The following is an 18542-nucleotide window of genomic DNA, read 5'->3' as shown; positions in this document are numbered from 1 at the left end:
TTACTGTACTAAGCAATGAGATTTTGAAGAATTTGTTAAGCAGCAATAGACAACTAATATATACCAAATACTGGCAAAGGGTATAGTGAAATTGTCATTTTCATACACTGCTGGTAAAAATGTAAACTGATGAAAGCTTTAAAATAAGGTCATACCCTTTAACATTAAAACTTATAAACACTTATTCTTAGAAAATACTAAAAAAACAAAAATTTCATGTATCAAAACATTCATTACAGTTTAACTTATAATAACCCCAAATTAGCAACAACTTAACTGCCCAAAATAGGGAAATAAAAAGGCTTCAGACACATGAACAATTGTAAAGCTATTAAAAATTAGGTCTGATTATGTAATAAGCAGTTTTCCATATTATGAAATTATGTGTAAAACAGAAAATTATTAGGAACACTCTAAGTTCATTTTTTAAACATGCATAAAATATAACCAGAAAATATATCGGTATGTTCATTATTTTCTTTCTACCTCTATTATTATCTAGTTTTTAACAAGCATATTTTAAAAATAAAAGATAAACAGTTATCTCATAAGATAATGAAAAAGTACACTTTAATCAAGTAATGCTAATTATGTGAGTATATTATTACCAAGTTCTCAAAATGGGTAAGAAAAATCTCTTTAAAAAAATTTTTTTGTGAGTGACAATCTAGGTGTACTTACCCAAAAGAAAATTTTCTGGCTTCCAAATAGATTTGGTTGATCAATTCTCGAGTTGGTGCTACAATAATACACTCTGGTTCCTGCAGCTCTTTAAAACGACTGGCAGTTATTCCATCACGCATCATATGAGCCAAAATTGGCAAGAGGAAAGCTGCCTAGAGGTTAGATGGCATATTATACACGTTTTTTTATAATGTACCATCTTTCTCCCTGTGGAAAACCATCCCTTGTGCCCTTACAGCCTTTAGATTCTTCTCCCATCTTGCTGGTAATTTTAAGATGAGAAATGAAATTTTTTACTTCAGTGAGTTTTCAGCATTTAGGTCTCTATGCTCATATTATACAATATAAAAAGTTTTATGAAATTAATCTACATTATGAAAGTATTTTTCAGTTCTTTTAAAAAAGACATTTGTGCATTCTAAATAGATCAACAAAAATAACCTATTTATAAAGGGAAATATAAATATAATCTGATGCAAATCACTGCATCTAGCAATTATTCTAAATGACTCCTTTTGGAGTAGCAACAAAATTATTAGTCAGAATGCGTGATCGCAGTGGTCCACAGGCAGAGCAAAAACTAGAAAGTTATTCATTTAGATTATAAACACATCACCCTTATTGAAGTTACATCTGGCAAGAGAAATTTTGTGCTATAGTTTCCTCATTTAGACAAATGACAGTGAAATCGATCTCCAAAAGTATGTTTAAAGTCACTCATCAGCAGCTGTATTATTCAACTCACCTATTTCCTTTCAACTCTATCAGGGAGGTTGCTTAAAGACTAAAATACTATGAACCAGGACTCTATGATTCTGGAAATGATAGTCTTTAATACTCATCTCATGATACTCTATTTAACAGGCAACCCCCCTAAATTAGTCCTATGACTAGTCTGGTCTCACCAGCGTTCTTTTAGAATTAGCAAAAACTGAGGTACTTCATACCAGGAACCAGGTACAATGCATACAGCTATTTCTCATTCTTTATCTTTTGACTCCAAATGTGTATCAGCTATTATCACTGAAATTATTTGCTGCCTCTGTCAATGCTTCATAACCTCTGGTGCTCTGACCTTTAATCATCTTATTTTAGATACTACCATGTTCCAGAAGGGACTGAACACATTTAGAAATAGATTAAACGTCTACGGACTGCAATACTACCCTAGAAACAGTTGAAAATTCTTTCTTCAGAAGTATACAAACACCAACAAAACCAGAAATCAGAAGCAAAGGCATGGATATTCATAATAGTTCAAAATAAAGCCATCTACAAACCTATCCAACAAAAGATATACAAGCTACTTAGGAAGAATGAAGTTCAAAAAACTAACAGTTTGACTAAGGGGGCAGGATATATGTAGGAAAATGACTTACAGTCTTCCCAGACCCTGTTTGAGCACAAGCCATCAAATCTCGTCCTGCTAGTATAATGGGAATACTGTATTTCTGCACCGGAGTAAGCTTTGTATAACCAGCTTTAGCGATGTTGTTATTCAGCGTCTGACAGAGATGAGCTTCTTCAAAAGTCTAAAAAGGAAAAAAAAAGGTGGGGGAGGGGCAGTGATTAAATTTTACATATATATGCAAATCATTCCATAAACCTATTCCATTTAAACTAGTTTCAAGTTTTCATTAGCTCCACTTTGTATCCTAAAGTTACTCTGTCAATATGCTCCCACTCAAAAATATCCAGAGCCCAAATATTATTACTTGAAAGAAAAAAGTATTCCCCGTAAACAGTGGTTCTAGAACATTTTTTCTACCTCCTCAATACTTATGAAATATGAATAACTCAGATAAGTAACATTGGCTCATTACAGGTACAAATATCACTAGAAAACAGAGGGTTCCCCCTTCCGCCTTGGAAAATCACTTCCTCACATACTTAGGAAGCAAACATTTCAAATCCCTAATAAAAGGGCTTTGAACCGGTTCTTCCTGGTTCAGTTATGGCAAAAGAAGTGACACTGAATATCTAGAATTTGGATAAACCAGAATGGTAACCAAAATGGGAAAAATTAACAGGTCAAAGCCCTGCTAGAAACTAACCCCTCCCTCTCTTGCAAAACAACAGCAGTATACACATTGCATAGCAACCAAATCTTGCCGGTGGGGTTTTGAGCACAGTGGGAAACAGCAGTGCCCCACTTGAAGACAGCGGCCAATAGTGCCACTTAGATTTTGTACTGCCAATAATCCAATCTCATGCATTAGGATTCTGATGGGCCTCACTACACCTCTTTCAAGCATTCCATTCCAAAATTTTCCCATTGCAGTTACCATTCTGGATGACCCAAATTGTAAAAATTCAGGTCTATTCCAGTTTTCCTTCCTCAGGAATGGATGAACCAGTTTGACCGGTTCAAAACCCTACTTTTCAGGAAATTTAAATATAGTTCTCATCCCGGTAGGGGAAGGTAGAGATGAAATAGTAATTTTTGACACAGCAATTAATTCTATCCTAGAAGGCCAACACGGTTCTAAATTTTTGACTTCAGATATCAGACTGTTGTTGTTATTAGGTGCCGTCAAGTCAGTTCCAACTCATAGCGACCCTATGCACCACAGAATGAAACACTGCCTGGTTTTGAGCCATCCTTACAGTTGCTGGTATGGTTGAGCTCACTGTTGCAGCCACTGTGTATTGAGGGTCTTCCTCTTTCCTGCTAACCCTGTACTCTGCCAAGCATGATGTCCTTCTCCAGGGACTGATCCCTCCTTTACGACAGGTCCAAAGTATGTAAAACGCAGTCTCACCATCCTCGCTTCTAAGGAGCATCCTGGTTGTACTTCTTCCAAGACAGATTTGTTCATTCTTTTGGCAGTCCATGGTATATTCAATATTCTTCACCAACACCACAATTTAAAGGTGTCAATTCTTCGGTCTTCCTTATTTATTGTCCAGCTTTCACATGCATATGATGCGATTGAAAATACCATGGCTTGGGTCAGGCACACCCTAGTCTTCAAGGTGACATCTTTACTTTTCAACACCTTAAAGAGGGTCTTTGCAGCAGATTTACCCAATGCAATACGTCTTTTGATTTCTTGACTGCTGCTTCCACAGGTGTTTGTGGATCCAAGTAAAACGAAATCCTTGATAACTTCAATTTTTCCTCCATTTATCATGATGTTGCTTATTGGCCAGCTGTGAGGATCTTTGTTTTATGTTGAGGTGTAATCCATACTGAAGGCTGTAGTCTTTGATCTTCATAGGAAGTGCTTCAAGTCCTTTTCAACTCTCAGCCATCAAAGCTGTGTCATCAGCATAACGCAGGTTGTTAGTCTTCCTCCAATCCTGATGCCCCGTTCTTCTTCATATAGTCCAGCTTCTCAGATTATTTGCTCAGCACACAGATTAAATAGGTATGGCGAAAGGATACAACCCTGACGCACACCTTTTCTGACTTTAAACCACTCAGTATCCCCTTGTTCTGTCCGAACGACTACCTCTTTATCTATGTAAAGGTTCCTCATGAGCACAATTAAGTGTTCTGGAATTCCCATTCTTTGCAATGTTATCCATAATTTGTTAACAGCCACACAGTTGAATGCCTTTGCATAGTCAATAAAACACAGGTAAACATCCTTCTGGTATTCTCTGCTTTCACCCAGGATCTATCTGACATCAGCAATGATATCCCTGGTTCCACGTCCTCTTCTGAAACCAGCCTGATTTTCTGGCAGTTCCCTGTTAACATACTGCTGCAGCCGTTTTTGAATGATCTTCAGCAAAATTTTGCTTGCATGTGAAATTAATGATATTGTTTGATAATTTCCACATTCGGCTGGATCACCTTTCTTGGGAATAGGCATAAATATGGACCTCTTCCAGGAGGTCTTCCATATTTCTTGGCATAGACGAGTGAGCACCTCCATCCATTTGTTGAAACATCTCAACTGATATTCCATCAATTCCTGAAGCCTTGTTTTTTGCCAACGCCTTCAGAGCAGCTTGGACTTCTTCCTTCAGTACCATCGGTTCCTGATCATATGCCACCTCTTGAAGTGGTTGAACATCAACTAATTCTTTTTGGTATAATGACTTTGTGTATTCCTTTCATCTTCTTTTGATGCTTCCTGCATCATTTAGCATTTTCCCCATAGAATCCTTCACTATTACAACTCGAGGCTTGAATTTTTTCTTCAGTTCTTTCAGATTGAGAAACACCGAGTGTGTTCTTCCCTTTTGGTTTTCTGTCTCCAGCTCTTTCTACATATCATTATAATACTTTGTCTTCTCGAGCTGCCCTTTCAAATCTTTCGTTCAGTTCTTTTACTTCATCATTTCTTCCTTTTGCTTTTGCTTTAGCTGCTCGGTGTTCATGAGTAAGTTTCAGAGTCTCTTCTGACATCCATCTTGGTCTTTTCTTTCCAGCCTTTTCAATGACCTCTCACTTTGTACACGTATGATGTCCTTGATGTCATTACACAACTCCTCTGGTCTTCAATCACCAGTGTTGAACATGTCAAATCTATTCTTGAGATGGTCTCTAAATTCAGGTGGGATATACCCCACGTGTCTATCAGTTTGTCGTACTGTGGGGATTTGTGTGTTGCTGTGATGCTGGAAGCTATGCCACCAGTATTCAGACACCAGCAGGGTCACCCATAGCGGACAGGTTTCAGCTGAGCTTCCAGACTAAGACAGACTAGGAAGAAGGACCCAGCAGTCTACTTCTGAAAAGAATTAGCCAGTGAAAACCTTATGAATAGCAGTGGGACACTGTCTGATATAGTGCTGGAAGATGAGCCCCTTAGGTTGGAAGGCACTCAAAAGATGACTGGGGAAGAGCTGCCTCCTCAAAGCAGGGTCGACCTTAGTGACAAGGATGGAGTAAAGCTTTCGGGACCTTCATTTGCGGAAGTGGCACCACACTCAAAATGAGAAGAAACAGCTGCAAACATCCATTAACAATCAGAACCTGGAATGTACCAAGTATGAATCTAGGAAAATTGGAAATCGCCAAAAATGAATGAAATGCATAAACATCAATATCCTAGGCATTAGTGAGCTGAAATGGACTGGTATTGGCCATTTTAAATTGGACAATCATATAGTCTACTATGCTGGGAATGACAACTTGAAGAGGGATGGTGTTGCATTCATCGTCAAAAAGAACATTTCAAGATCTGTCCTGAAGTACAACGCTCTCAGTGAGAGGATAATATCCATACGCCTACAAGGGAAACCAGTTAATACGACTATTATTCAAATTTACGCACCAACCACTAAGGCCAAAGATGAAGCAGAAGATTTTTATCAGCTGCTGCAGTCTGAAACTGAGCATGCAATTAGGATGCACTGATAATTACCAGTGATTGGAAAGCGAAAAAATATCAGATACTAATGGTGAAATATTTATGTTCTTCGATAGCAGCTAAAAGAAATGTACCATATATTTAAAAACGAAAGTTTGCTACGCAGTCAATACAGAAAGAATTTTTACACTGACCAGTATTGCTGATGGTGCATCATGTCCAGATACTTCCACAAGAATAGTATCATATTTGTCAAAGTTTATGCCTGTCTGATAATGCGCAAAGATGGAGTCCTCATCCTCAGGTGGAGGAGGTGGTATGTAAGTCACTTTTGGACCTTGGAATTTAAACAAAAAACACAATTTACATTACAAAAAGTAGAAGGAAAATAGACAAGTCAAATTTGAAATACTTTATAACTTTCCACTGCTTACCATTAAAGTTTTCACTGTTGAAATAAAATACAGGACCAGGCCTGGTGGTACAGTGATTAAGCCTTCATCTGCTAACCAAAAGGTTGGCTGTTTGAATCCACCACCCACTCTTTGGAAACCCTACGGGGCAGTTCTACTCTGTCCTATGGGGTCGCTATGCGTCTTAATCAACTAGATGGCAACAGGTTTGGCTTGGGTTTGTATGCATTTAAATGTTTTGTATTTTTATTAAAATACAATACACATTCATGAGGATCACACAAATATTAATATACCTTGAGTGTCACCACTTTCTCCTTCAGCTTCTGATTTCCAAGAATCTTAAAGGGGATCAAACAAAAAAAAGAGGATGAATGTTTTTGAAATCCAAGAATGTTCACTATAAAAATCAAATACATTATCAAAAGTAAAACTTACTCTTTCCAGAGCCTGTTATAACTTCTTCATTTAAACCTTTATAGCCACCTATTAAAGAAATGCATAGTAAAAATCAGTCAAGATACAAGGCTATGCATATCTTTGTTTTCATTACTTATTTTCAAAGAGGACAAGTCCTAAAGTCCTTTCTTTTAAATAATACTGGAGACAGTTAAGATAAATAGACTCCTATACATTTTCAGTTCCCTAGCAGTCTTCGGAGCCCCTGGGTGGTACAGTTAACGTGCTCGCTGTTAACCCAGAAGCACCTCAGAAGAAAAGCCTGACTATCTACATCTGAAAAATCAGCCACCGAAAACCCTGTGCAGCACAGTTCTATTCTGACACGCACGGGGGTCACCATAAGTCGGAATTGACTCAACAGCAACTGTAACTGGTAGTACTCAATAATGCTAACTTTATACAGTAAGACTATCATATACTTCTACTTTTTAGTTAAGGTATTGTGATTTTTCCTAATAAGAAAAAGAATATGTTTTGTAAAAACCAAAGGAAAAACCCAGCGCTGTCAAGTCGATTCCGATTCATAGCGACCCTATAGGACAGAGCAGAACTGCCCCATAGAGTTTCCAAGGATCACCTGGCGGATTCAAACTGCCGACCCTTTGATTAGCAGCCATAGCACTTAACCACTATGCTACCAGGGTTTCCAAAGGAACCAAAAAATCTACCTATGTTGGGAGTTCGCAAGACAACCCTAAGGTTCGATGGCTTACTATAAGGAATGACAGGGCTCCTGGCTATATGATTTATTACAATGAAAAGACAGAAGCAAAATCAGCAAGGGAAAAAGAACACAGGATGAAATACAGAGGAAATCAGGCAGAAGTTTCTGAGTCCTCTCCCAGTGGAGTCACACAGGAAGCATTTAATTCTCCCAACAATGAGATGTGACAAACATGTGAAATACTGTCTGCCACAGAAGCTCATTAGAGACCAAGAGTCCGGAGTTTTATTTTTCTTTTTTTTTTTTTGATCACGTAAGCCCCTTTTGCTGGTTGTTGCTGTTGTTACTTGCCATCAAATCAGTTCCAACGCATAACAACCCTATGACCATAACGAAACAATGCCCAGTCCTGCACCATCCTTACAATCCTTGGTATGTTTGAGTCCATTGCTGCAGCCACTGTGTCAATTCATCACGTTTTGAGGGTCTTCCTCTTTTTGCTGACCCTCTGCTTTACCAAACATTATGTCCTTCCTCCAGGGACTGATCCCTCCTAATAACATGTCCAAAGTACAGGAGAAGTCTAACCAGTCTCACTTCTAAGGAACATCCTAGCTCCAACCTCTTTCAAGACAGATTTGTTTGTTCTTCTGGCAGTCCATGTTCTTCCCCAACGCCGTAATTCAAAGGCATCAATTCTTCTGTTCAGTCTTCCTTATTCACTGTCCAGCTTTCACATGCATACGACGTGACTGAAAATTCCATGGCTTGGGAAAGGCTAACCTTCATTCTCAAACTGACATCTTTGCTTTTTAATACTTTCAAAAGGTCTTTTGCAGCATATTTGCTCAATGCAACGTCATTTAACTTCTTGACTGCTGCTTCCAGGGGTGCTGATTGTGGATCAAAGTAAAATGAAATCCCTGGCAATGCCACTATTTTCTCCAATTATCATGATGTTGCATTTCGGTCCAGTTGTGAGGACTTTTGTTACCTTACATGGAGGCGTAATTCATACTGAAGGCTGTAACCTTTGATCTTCATCAGTACATGCTTCAAATCATCTTTTCTTTCAGCAAGCAAAGTTGTCATCTGCACACCACAGGATGTTATGGAGTCTACCTCCAATCCTGATGCTGTGTTTTTCTTCATATAGTCCAGCTTCTTAGATTATTTGCTCAGCATACAGGCTGAATAAGTATCATGAAAGAATACAACCTTCATGCACACCTTTCCTGACATTAAACCACACGGTATCCCCTTGTTCTGTTCAAACAATTGCCTCTTGGTCTATGCACAGGTTCCTCATAAACACAATTAAGGGTTCTGAAATTCCCATTCTTCAAAATGTTATCCATAATTTGTCAGGATCCACACAGCCAAATGCCTTTGCACTGTCAATAAAAGAGAGGTAAACACCTTTCTGGTATTTTCTGCTTTCAGCCAAGATCCACCTAACGTCAGCAATGGAATCCCTCGTTCCACATCCTCTCCTGAATCTGGCTTGAATTTCCGGCAGTTCCCTGTCAATGTGCTTCTGCAACCATTTTTTAATTATCTTAAGCAAAATTTTACTTGCATGTGATACTAATGAAATGGTTCAATTATTTCCACATTCTGTTGGATCACCTTTCTTTGGAATGGACATAAACATGGATCTCTTCCAGTCAGATGGCCAGGTAGCTGTCTTCCAAATTCCTTGGATAAGATGAGTGAACGCTTCCAGCATTGCATCCTTTTGCTGAAACATCTCAGTTATTCTGTCAGTTCTTGGAGCCTTGTTTCTTTGTGTGTGTGTGTGTGTAAAGCAATTAGAACAGTGCCTGATACAAAGTGTTATGGATTGAATTGTGTCCCTCTAAAATGTGTTGAAGTCCTAATCCTTGTATCTGTAAATCTGTTTGGAAATATGGTTTTCTTTTGTTATGTTTATGAGGTTATACCAGAGTAGGGTAAGTCTTAAATTTAATCACTGCAAAGCGGTATGTCATAAAAAGAGCAGCCCAGACACAGAGATACACACACAGGGGACAAGAGATACGTGAGGATACATCCACAAGCAAAGGCACGCTAAAGACTGCTGGAGACACCAGAAACTTGGAAACAGGCCCACAGAGGAAATCAGCACTCTGAGACCCAGATTTGGACTTCTAACCAAAAACGGTGAGAAAATAAGCTTTTGTTCCTTAAAGCCACCGATTTGTGGTATTTTTTATTACAGTAGCACTAAGTAACTAAGACACAAAGTAAGTGCACAATATATGTTAGCTACTATTACTTGCCCATTTTTCTATTGGAATGCTACTCTTCTATTAATTTGTAGGAGTTCTTAAATATTTGTATATAAATCCTTTTTTAAGTGGGTTGCAAATATCTTCTCCCAATCTGTAGCTTGTGTTTTCATTTTGTTTATGCCGTAGATTTCAATGAGTCAAACTTATTATTCTTTCTCCGTATGATTTTTGTACATCTTGTGTCTTACTCTTAGGTCATAAAGGTAGCTTTCTCTTTTTGTATAATAATTTTTAGGTTTTATTTTCACATTTAAGTTTTTTAATCTATATGGACTTTCTTTTTGTGCATGTTGTGAGGTAGGGATTGAATTTTTTTCCCAAAAGATTACTGGCACCATTCCCCTTGATAAGAAATACCACTTCTACTGTGTTATCAAGTCTGTGTGGGTCTGTTTTAAAGTTTTCTATTTGGTTACATTTGGGCTATTCATTTTTCTATTCCTGCACCATTACTGGACCCCTGGAGGCACAGTGGTTAAGAGCTATGGCTGCTAACCAAAAGGTTTAAAAAAAAAAAAAAAAAAACATTGCTTGAAGTCGATTCCAACTCACAGTGACACTGTAGGACAGAGCAGAACTGCCCACAGAGATTCTAAGGAGTGCCTGGTGGATTCGAACTGCCGACCTTTTGGTTAGCAGCTGTAGCACTTAACCAAACCAAAAAGCTGGAGCCTAGGTTTTTGCCAATGCCTTCAGTGCAGCTTGGACTTCTTTCTTGAATGCCATCGGTTCTTAATCGTAGGCTACCTCTTGAAATGGTTGAATGTTGACCAATTCTTTTTGGTACAGTGACTGTGTATTCCTTCCATCTTCCTTTGATGCTTCCTGCATCATTCAATATTTTGCTTAAAAAGCCAAAAGCCAAATCCACAGCCACTGAGTGAAATCCAACTCATAGCAACCCTGCAGGACATAGCAGAACTCCCTTATAGGGTTTCCAAGGCTATAAACCTTTCCAGAAGCCACTGCCACATCCTTTTCACGTGGGGCAGCTGATAGTTCGAACTGAAGACCTTTTGTTTAGCAGCCAAGTGCTGTAACCACTGTACCACCAATGCTCCTTATTTTGCCCATAGGATCCTTAATATTGCAATCCAAGGCTTGAATTTTTTCTTCAGTTCTTTCAGCTTGAGAAATGCTGAGCATGTTCTTCCCTTTTAGTATTCTAACTCTAGGTCTTTGCACATTTCATTGTAATACTTCACTTTGCCTTTTTAAGCCACCCTTTGAAATCTTCTGTTCAGCTCTTTCACTTCATCATTTCTTCCTTTTGCTTTAGCTACTCTATGTTCTACAGAAAGTTTCAGAGTCTCTCCTGACATTCCTTTTGGTCTTTTCTTTCTTTTCCTATCATTTTAATAGCCTTTTTCTTTCTTCATGTATAATGTCCTTGATGTCACCTCACGACTCGTCTATTCTTCCGACATTAGTGTTCAGTGCATCAAATGTATTCTTGACGTGGTGTATAAATTCAGGCGGGATATGTTCAAGGTCATATTTTGGCTCTCATGGACTTGTTTTAATTTTCCTTAGCTTCAACTTGAACTTGCATATAAGCAATTGATGGTCTGTGCTGCAGCTGGCCACTGGCATTGTTCTGACTGACGATATTGAGCTTTTCCATCGTCTCTTTCACAAATGTTGTCAATTTGTATTCCATCTGATGAAGTCCACGTGTATAATTGCCATTTATGTTGCTGAAAAAAGATATTTCCAGGAGGTGGGGCCAAGATGGCTGACTAGGTAGACGCTACCTCGGATCCCTCTTGCAACAAAGACTCGGAAAAACAAGTGAATCGATCACATACATAACAATCTATGAACCCTGAACAACAAACACAGATTTAAAGAGTTAACCTGAGTGACAGAAACGGAGAACGAACAACTACGGGGAAGCAGCGACTGTTTTCAGAGCCTGGAGCCAGCGTCCCAGTCAGGTAACCTTGGCGCCGGGCTTAGGACTGGGTGCAAGGGAGCTGAACACGACATCTGTGATGGCGCAAACATGGAGCGCAGCCCTACCCCCCTGAACTGACCCCGGGAGGGGGTCCAGCTGGTCCGCGCGGGCAGCGTGGAGACGCAGCGGGTGGTAGGAGAAGTCCCCAGGAAGCAGTGACTGGTTTTGGAGCCGGGAGTGCAGTGTCCCAGCCGGGGAACCTTGGCACCGGGCCTAGGACTGGGTGCAGGGGAGCTGAACACAGCATCTGTGACAGCGCAAACACGGGGCGCAGCCCTACTCCCCTAAACTAACCCCGGGAGGGGGCCCAGCCGGTCCGCGCAGGCGGCGTGGAGACGGGGCTGCTGGGAGAAGTGGCCAGGAGGCAGCGACTGATTTTGGAGCCGGGAGTGCAGCGTCCTAGCCGGGAAACCTTGACACTGGGCTGTGGACTGGCAGCGGAGGAACTGACCGCGGCTTCTGCAGGCCAGACCCTAGCAGGCAATCTCTACCCAGCCAGCACACATAGACGACATGCCCCTCAGGAATCTCAGATGAAATAGTCATCCCAAGTAAGACAAGCAACTTTGGCTATATCCCAGGGTGCTACTCTCTCCTGTTTTTCTAAAACCTCCCCTCCCCTTCCCAGGCAGCTTCATTAACATCGCTATTTCCTGAGCCAGAGGGAGAACGGCTCCGGCTCCGGGGCTTTTCTTTCCCTTTTTTTTTTTTGGTCTTTTGCTAACCAATTCTTCCGGCCTGAGAAAAGCAACCACAAAAAACCCAGGGACCAAAAATCCTTCCCTAATTGGACTAAAAACACAGAACCAGCTCCAGCCAAGCATATATGATCCATATCTTGGGCTTTCATCCCTACAGGGAACAAGGTGGCTATTAAAATGCAAAGGCATTTCTGATACGGATATGACTGCATTTTGTTCAGCGGATTTACTGGAAAAACAAGTTTCCCAGGTCTGATATCTCTGCTTATTCAACAGAGCCCTAACTGACCCACAACAGGGAACTGAGGGCTGAAGCTCCCCCCAGACCACCTAGCCTATTGCCTTACGGGTCTAAGGAGGGTGACACCTACCAATCTGTAGAGGTACTTGCACTGGGGGCCTAAGGTACAGCTGCAAAGGCCTCCCACCAAGGTGCTTTAGGAATAGAGACACACCTACCTCACTGACACTTGGGGGAAGCCTGTCAGCATCCTGCCCCCCTCCCCCGGAGTGTGAACCCCAGCTGCTAATAGAATCTGGTGCACACAACTATCACCACTACTTCTCAAGGTGGATAGGTGTTAGGGTGCAGCACACACTTGATGACCCAAAATCAGATTCTACACAAGAATAGTGAATAGACTCAGGCATATATATCTGGCAACAACCCTAACCAGCTGGTAATAGGTCATAAGTAAGTCAAGGGCTACAACAATCAAGACAGCACAATCTAGTAGCCCATCCACGTATACTGAAAGAAAACAAAACAAGATAAGACTCAGTGAGCAAACATAGAATAAATCACTACAATATCTTAGTGATGGCTCACAGACAGCAGTCGATATCAAACCACATAAAGAAGCAGACCATGACAGCTTCTACAACCCCCCAAACAAAAGAATCAAAATCTTTCCCAAATGAAGATACAATCCTGGAATTATCAGATACAGAATATAAAAAACTAATTTACAAAATGCTTCAAGACATCAGGCATGACCTCAGAAATGAAATAAGGCAAACTGCAGAAAAAGCCAAGGAACACACTGATAAAACAGTTGAAGAACTCAAAAAGATTATTCAAGAACATAGTGGAAAAATTAATAAGTTGCAAGAATCCATAGAGAGACAGCATGCAGAAATCCAAAAGAGTATCAATAAAATTACAGAATTAGACAATGCAATAGGAAGTTAGAGGAGTAGACTTGAGCAATTAGACTGCAGAGTTGGAAATCTGGAGGACCAGGGAATTAACACCAACATAGCTGAAAAAAAATCAGATATAAGAATTTAAAAAAATGAAGAAATCCTAAGAATCATGTGGGACTCTATCAGAAGGATAATCTGCGTGTGATTGGAGTCCCAGAAGAGGGAAGGAAGACAGAAAACACAGAGAGAATAGTTGAAGATCTGCTGACAGAAAACGTCCCTGACATCATGAAAGACGAAAGGGTATCTATCCAAGATGCTCATCGAACCCCATTTAAGATTGATCCAAAAAGAAAAACACCAAGACATATTATCATCAAACTTGCCAAAACCAAACATAAACAGAAAATTTTAAAAGCAGCCAGGGAGAAAAGAAAGGTCTCCTTCAAGGGAGAATCAATAAGTTCAGACTACTCAGCAGAAATCATGCAGGCAAGAAGGCAATGGGACGACATATACAGAGCACTGAAGGAGAAAAACTGCCAGCCAAGGATCATATATCCAGCAAAACTCTCTCTGAAATATGAAGGAGAAATTAAGATATTTACAGATAAACACAAGTTTAGAGAATTTGCAAAAACCAAACCAAAGCTACAAGAAATACTAAAGGAAATTGTTTGGTCAGAAAACCAATACTATCAGATACCAGCACAACACAAGGTCACAGAACAGAACATCCTGATATCAACTCAAATAGGGAAATCGAAAAAACAAATTAAGATTACTTAAAAAAAAATACTCAAAACAGGGAATCACTGAAGTCATTATCTAAAAGATCACAATCATCAAAAAGAGGGACTAAATACAGGTGGCATAGGACTGCCATATGGAGAGGGAAGCAAGGCGACATAGGACAACACAAGTTAGGTTTTTACTTAGAAAAACAGGGGTAAATATTAAGGTAACCACAAAGAGGTATAACAACTCCATAACTCAAAATAAAAACCAAGAAAAACATAACGACTCAGCAAACATAAAGTCAAATACTATGAAAATGAGGATCTCACAATTTACAAAGAAAAACGTCTCAGCACAAAACAGTAAGTGGAAAAATGAAATTGTCAACAACACACATAAAAAGGCATCAAAATGACAACACTAAACACTTACTTATCTATAATTACGCTGAATGTAAATGGACTAAATGCACCAATAAAGAGACAGAGAGTCTCAGACCGGATAAAGAAACACAATCCGTCTATATGCTGCCTACAAGAGACACACCCTAGACTTAGAGACACAAACAAACTAAAACTCAAAAGGACGGAAAAAAATATATCAAGCAAACAATAACCAAAAAAGAAGAGGTGTAGCAATATTAATTTCTGACAAAATAGACTTTAAACTTAAATCCACCACAAAGGATAAAGAAGGACACTACATAATGATAAAAGGGACAATTGACCAGGAAGATATAACCATATTAAATATTTATGCACCCAATGACAGGGCTGCAAGATACATAAATTAAATTTTAACAGAACTGAAAAGTGAGATAGACACCTCCACAATTATAGTAGGAGACTTCAACACACCACTTTCAGAGAAGCACGGGACATCCAGTAAGAAGCTCAATAGAGACACGGAAGACCTAATTACAACAATCAACCAACTTGACCTCATTGACTTACACAGAACTCTCCACCCAACTGCTTCAAAGTATACTTTTGTTTCTAGTGCACATGGAACATTCTCTAGAATAGACCACATATTAGGGCATAAAACAAACCTTTGCAGAATCCAAAACATCGAAATATTACAAAGCATATTCTCAGACCACAAGGCCATAAAAGTGGAAATCAATAGCAGAAAAATTAGGGAAAAGAAATCAAATACTTGGAAACTGAACAATACCCTCCTGAAAAAAGACTGGGTTATAGAAGACGTTAAGGAGGGAATAAGGAAATTCATAGAATGCAACGAGAATGAAAATACTTCCTATCAAAACCTCTGGGACACAGCAAAAGCAGTGCCCAGAGGTCAATTTATATCGATAAACGCACACATACAAAAAGAAGAAAGAGCCAAAATCAGAGAACTGTCCCTACAACTTGAACAAATAGAAAGTGAGCAACAAAAGAATCCATCAGGCACCAGAAGAAAATAATAAAAATTAGAGCTGAACTAAATGAATCCGAGAACAGAAAAACAATTGAAAGAATTAACAAAGCCAAAAGCTGGTTCTTTGAAAAAATTAACAAAATTGGTAAACCATTGGCTAGACTGACTAAACAAATACAGGAAAGGAAACAAATAACCCGAATAAGAAACGAGAAGGGCCACATCACAACAGACCCAACTGAAATTAAAAGAATCATATCAGATTATTACGAAAAATTGTATTCTAACAAATTTGCAAACCTAGAAGAAATGGATGAATTCCTAGAAAAACACTACCTACCTAAACTAACACAATCAGAAGTGGAACAACTAAATAGAAACATAACAAAAAAAGAGATTGAAACAGTAATCAAAACACTCCCAACAAAAAAAAGCCCTGGCCCAGATGGCTATACTGCAGCGTTCTACCAAACTTTCAGAGAAGAGTTAACACCACTACTACTAAAGGTATTTCAAAGCATAGAAAAGGACGGAATACTACCTACCTCATTCTATGAAGCCACCATCTCCCTGATACCAAAACCAGGTAAAGACATCACAAAAAAAGAAAATTACAGACCTATATCCCTCATGAACATAGATGCAAAAATCCTCAACAAAATTCTAGCCAATAGAATTCAACAACATATCAAAAAAATAATTCACGACGACCAAGTGGGATTTATACCAGGTATGCAAGGCTGGCAAGGCTGGTTTATATTAGAAAAACCATTAACGTAATACACCATATAAATAAAACAAAAGACAAAAACCACATGATCTTATCAATTGATGCAGAAAGGGCATTTGACAACATCCAACACCCATTTATGATAAAAACTCTCAGCAAAATAGGAATTGAAGGAAAATTCCTCAACATAATGAAAGGCATCTATACAAAGCCAACAGCCAGCATCACTCTAAATGGAGAGAGCCTGACAGCATTTCCCTTGAGAACGGGAGCCAGACAAGGATGCCCTTTATCACCACTCTTATTCAACATTGTGCTAGAGGTCCCAGCCAGAGCAATTAGGCTAGACAAAGAAATAAAGGGCATCCGGATTGGCAAGGAGGAAGTAAAATTATCTCTATTTGCAGATGACATGATCTTATACACAGAAAACCCTAAAGAATCCTCCAGAAAACTACTGAAACTAATAGAAGAGTTTGGAAGAGTCTCAGGTTATAAGATAAACATACAAAAATCTCTTGGATTCCTCTACATCAACAAAAAGAACATCGAAGAGGAAATCACCAAATCAATACCATTCACAGTAGCCCCCAAGAAGATAAAATACTTAGGAATAAATCTTACCAAAGATGTAAAAGACTTATACAAAGAAAACTACAAAGCACTATTACAAGAAATTAAAAAGGACATACTTAAGTCAAAAAGCATACCTTGCTCATGGATAGGAAGACTTAACATAGTAAAAATGTCTATTCTACCAAATGCCATCTGTACATACAATGCACTTCCGATCCAAATTCCAATGTCACTTTTTAATGTGATGGACAAACAAATCACCAACTTCATATGGAAGGGAAAGAAGCCTCGCGTAAGCAAAGCATTACTGAAAAAGAAGAAGAAAGTGGGAGGCCTCACTCTACCTGATTTCAGAACCTATTATACAGCCACAGTAGTCAAAACAGCCTGGTACTGGTACAACAACAGGCACATAGACCAGTGGAACAGAATTGAGAACCCAGATATAAATCCATCCACATATGAGCAGCTGATATTTGACAAGGGCCCAGTGTCAGTTAATTGGGGAAAAGATAGTCTTTTTAACAAATGGTGCTGGCGTTAGCTGGATATCCATTGGAAAAAAAATAAAACAGGACCCATACCTCACACCATGCACAAAAACTAACTCCAAGTGGATCAAAGACCTAAACATAAAGACTAAAACGATAAAGATCATGGAAGAAAAAATAGGGACAACGTTAGGAGCCCTAATACAAGGCATAAACAGAACACAAAACATTACCAAAAATGATGAAGAGAAACCTGATAACTGGGAGCTCCTAAAAATGAAACACTTATGCTCATCTAAAGACTTCACCAAAAGAGTAAAAAGACCACCTACAGATCGGGAAAGAATTTTCAGCTATGACATCTCCGACCAGTGCCTGATCTCTAAAATCTATATGATTCTGTCAAAACTCAACCACAAAAAGACAAACAACCCAATCAAGAAGTGGGCAAAGGATATGAACACACACTTCACTAAAGAAGATATTCAGGCAGCTAACAGATACATGAGAAAATGCTCTCGATCATTAGCCATTAGAGAAATGCAAATTAAAACTACGATGAAATTCCATCTCACTCCAACAAGGCTGGCATTAATCCAAAAAACACAAAATAATAAATGTTGGAGAGGCTGCGGAGAGATTGGAACTCTTATACACTGCTGGTGGGAATGTAAAATGGTACAACCACTTTGGAAATCTATTTGGCGTTATCTTAAACAGTTAGAAATAGATCTACCATAGAACCCAGAAATCCCACTCCTCGGAATATACCCTAGAGAAATAAGAGCCTTCACACAAACAGATCTATGCACATCCATGTTTATTGCAGCTCTGTTTACAATAGCAAAAAGCTGGAAGCAACCAAGGTGTCCATCAACGGATGAATGGTTAAATAAATTGTGGTATATTCACACAATGGAATACTACGCATCGATAAAGAACAGTGACGAATCTGTGAAACATTTCATAACATGGAGGAACCTGGAAGGCATTATGCTGAGCGAAATTAGTCAGAGGCAAAAGGACAAATATTGTA

General features: G+C 39.1%; 1 protein-coding gene across 1 annotated transcript in view; it reads right to left on the bottom strand.

Moving 5' to 3' along the window:
* The window catches only part of DDX4 (DEAD-box helicase 4), a 139981-nt gene that overhangs the window by 28744 nt on the left and 92695 nt on the right, over nucleotides 1-18542 (bottom strand). The window contains exons 13-17 of the mRNA XM_049863796.1: nucleotides 6803-6850; nucleotides 6661-6705; nucleotides 6146-6288; nucleotides 2064-2216; nucleotides 682-836 (exon numbers count right to left, since the gene is read on the bottom strand). Coding sequence (XP_049719753.1) covers nucleotides 682-836; nucleotides 2064-2216; nucleotides 6146-6288; nucleotides 6661-6705; nucleotides 6803-6850 — 544 coding nt within the window. The remainder of the gene's footprint in view (nucleotides 1-681; nucleotides 837-2063; nucleotides 2217-6145; nucleotides 6289-6660; nucleotides 6706-6802; nucleotides 6851-18542) is intronic.

The sequence above is a fragment of the Elephas maximus genome, chromosome 2 (genome assembly GCF_024166365.1).
Source record: "Elephas maximus indicus isolate mEleMax1 chromosome 2, mEleMax1 primary haplotype, whole genome shotgun sequence".
In the NCBI taxonomy this organism is placed as follows: Eukaryota; Metazoa; Chordata; class Mammalia; order Proboscidea; family Elephantidae; genus Elephas; species Elephas maximus.
This window is presented reverse-complemented; position numbering and strand designations above follow the sequence as displayed.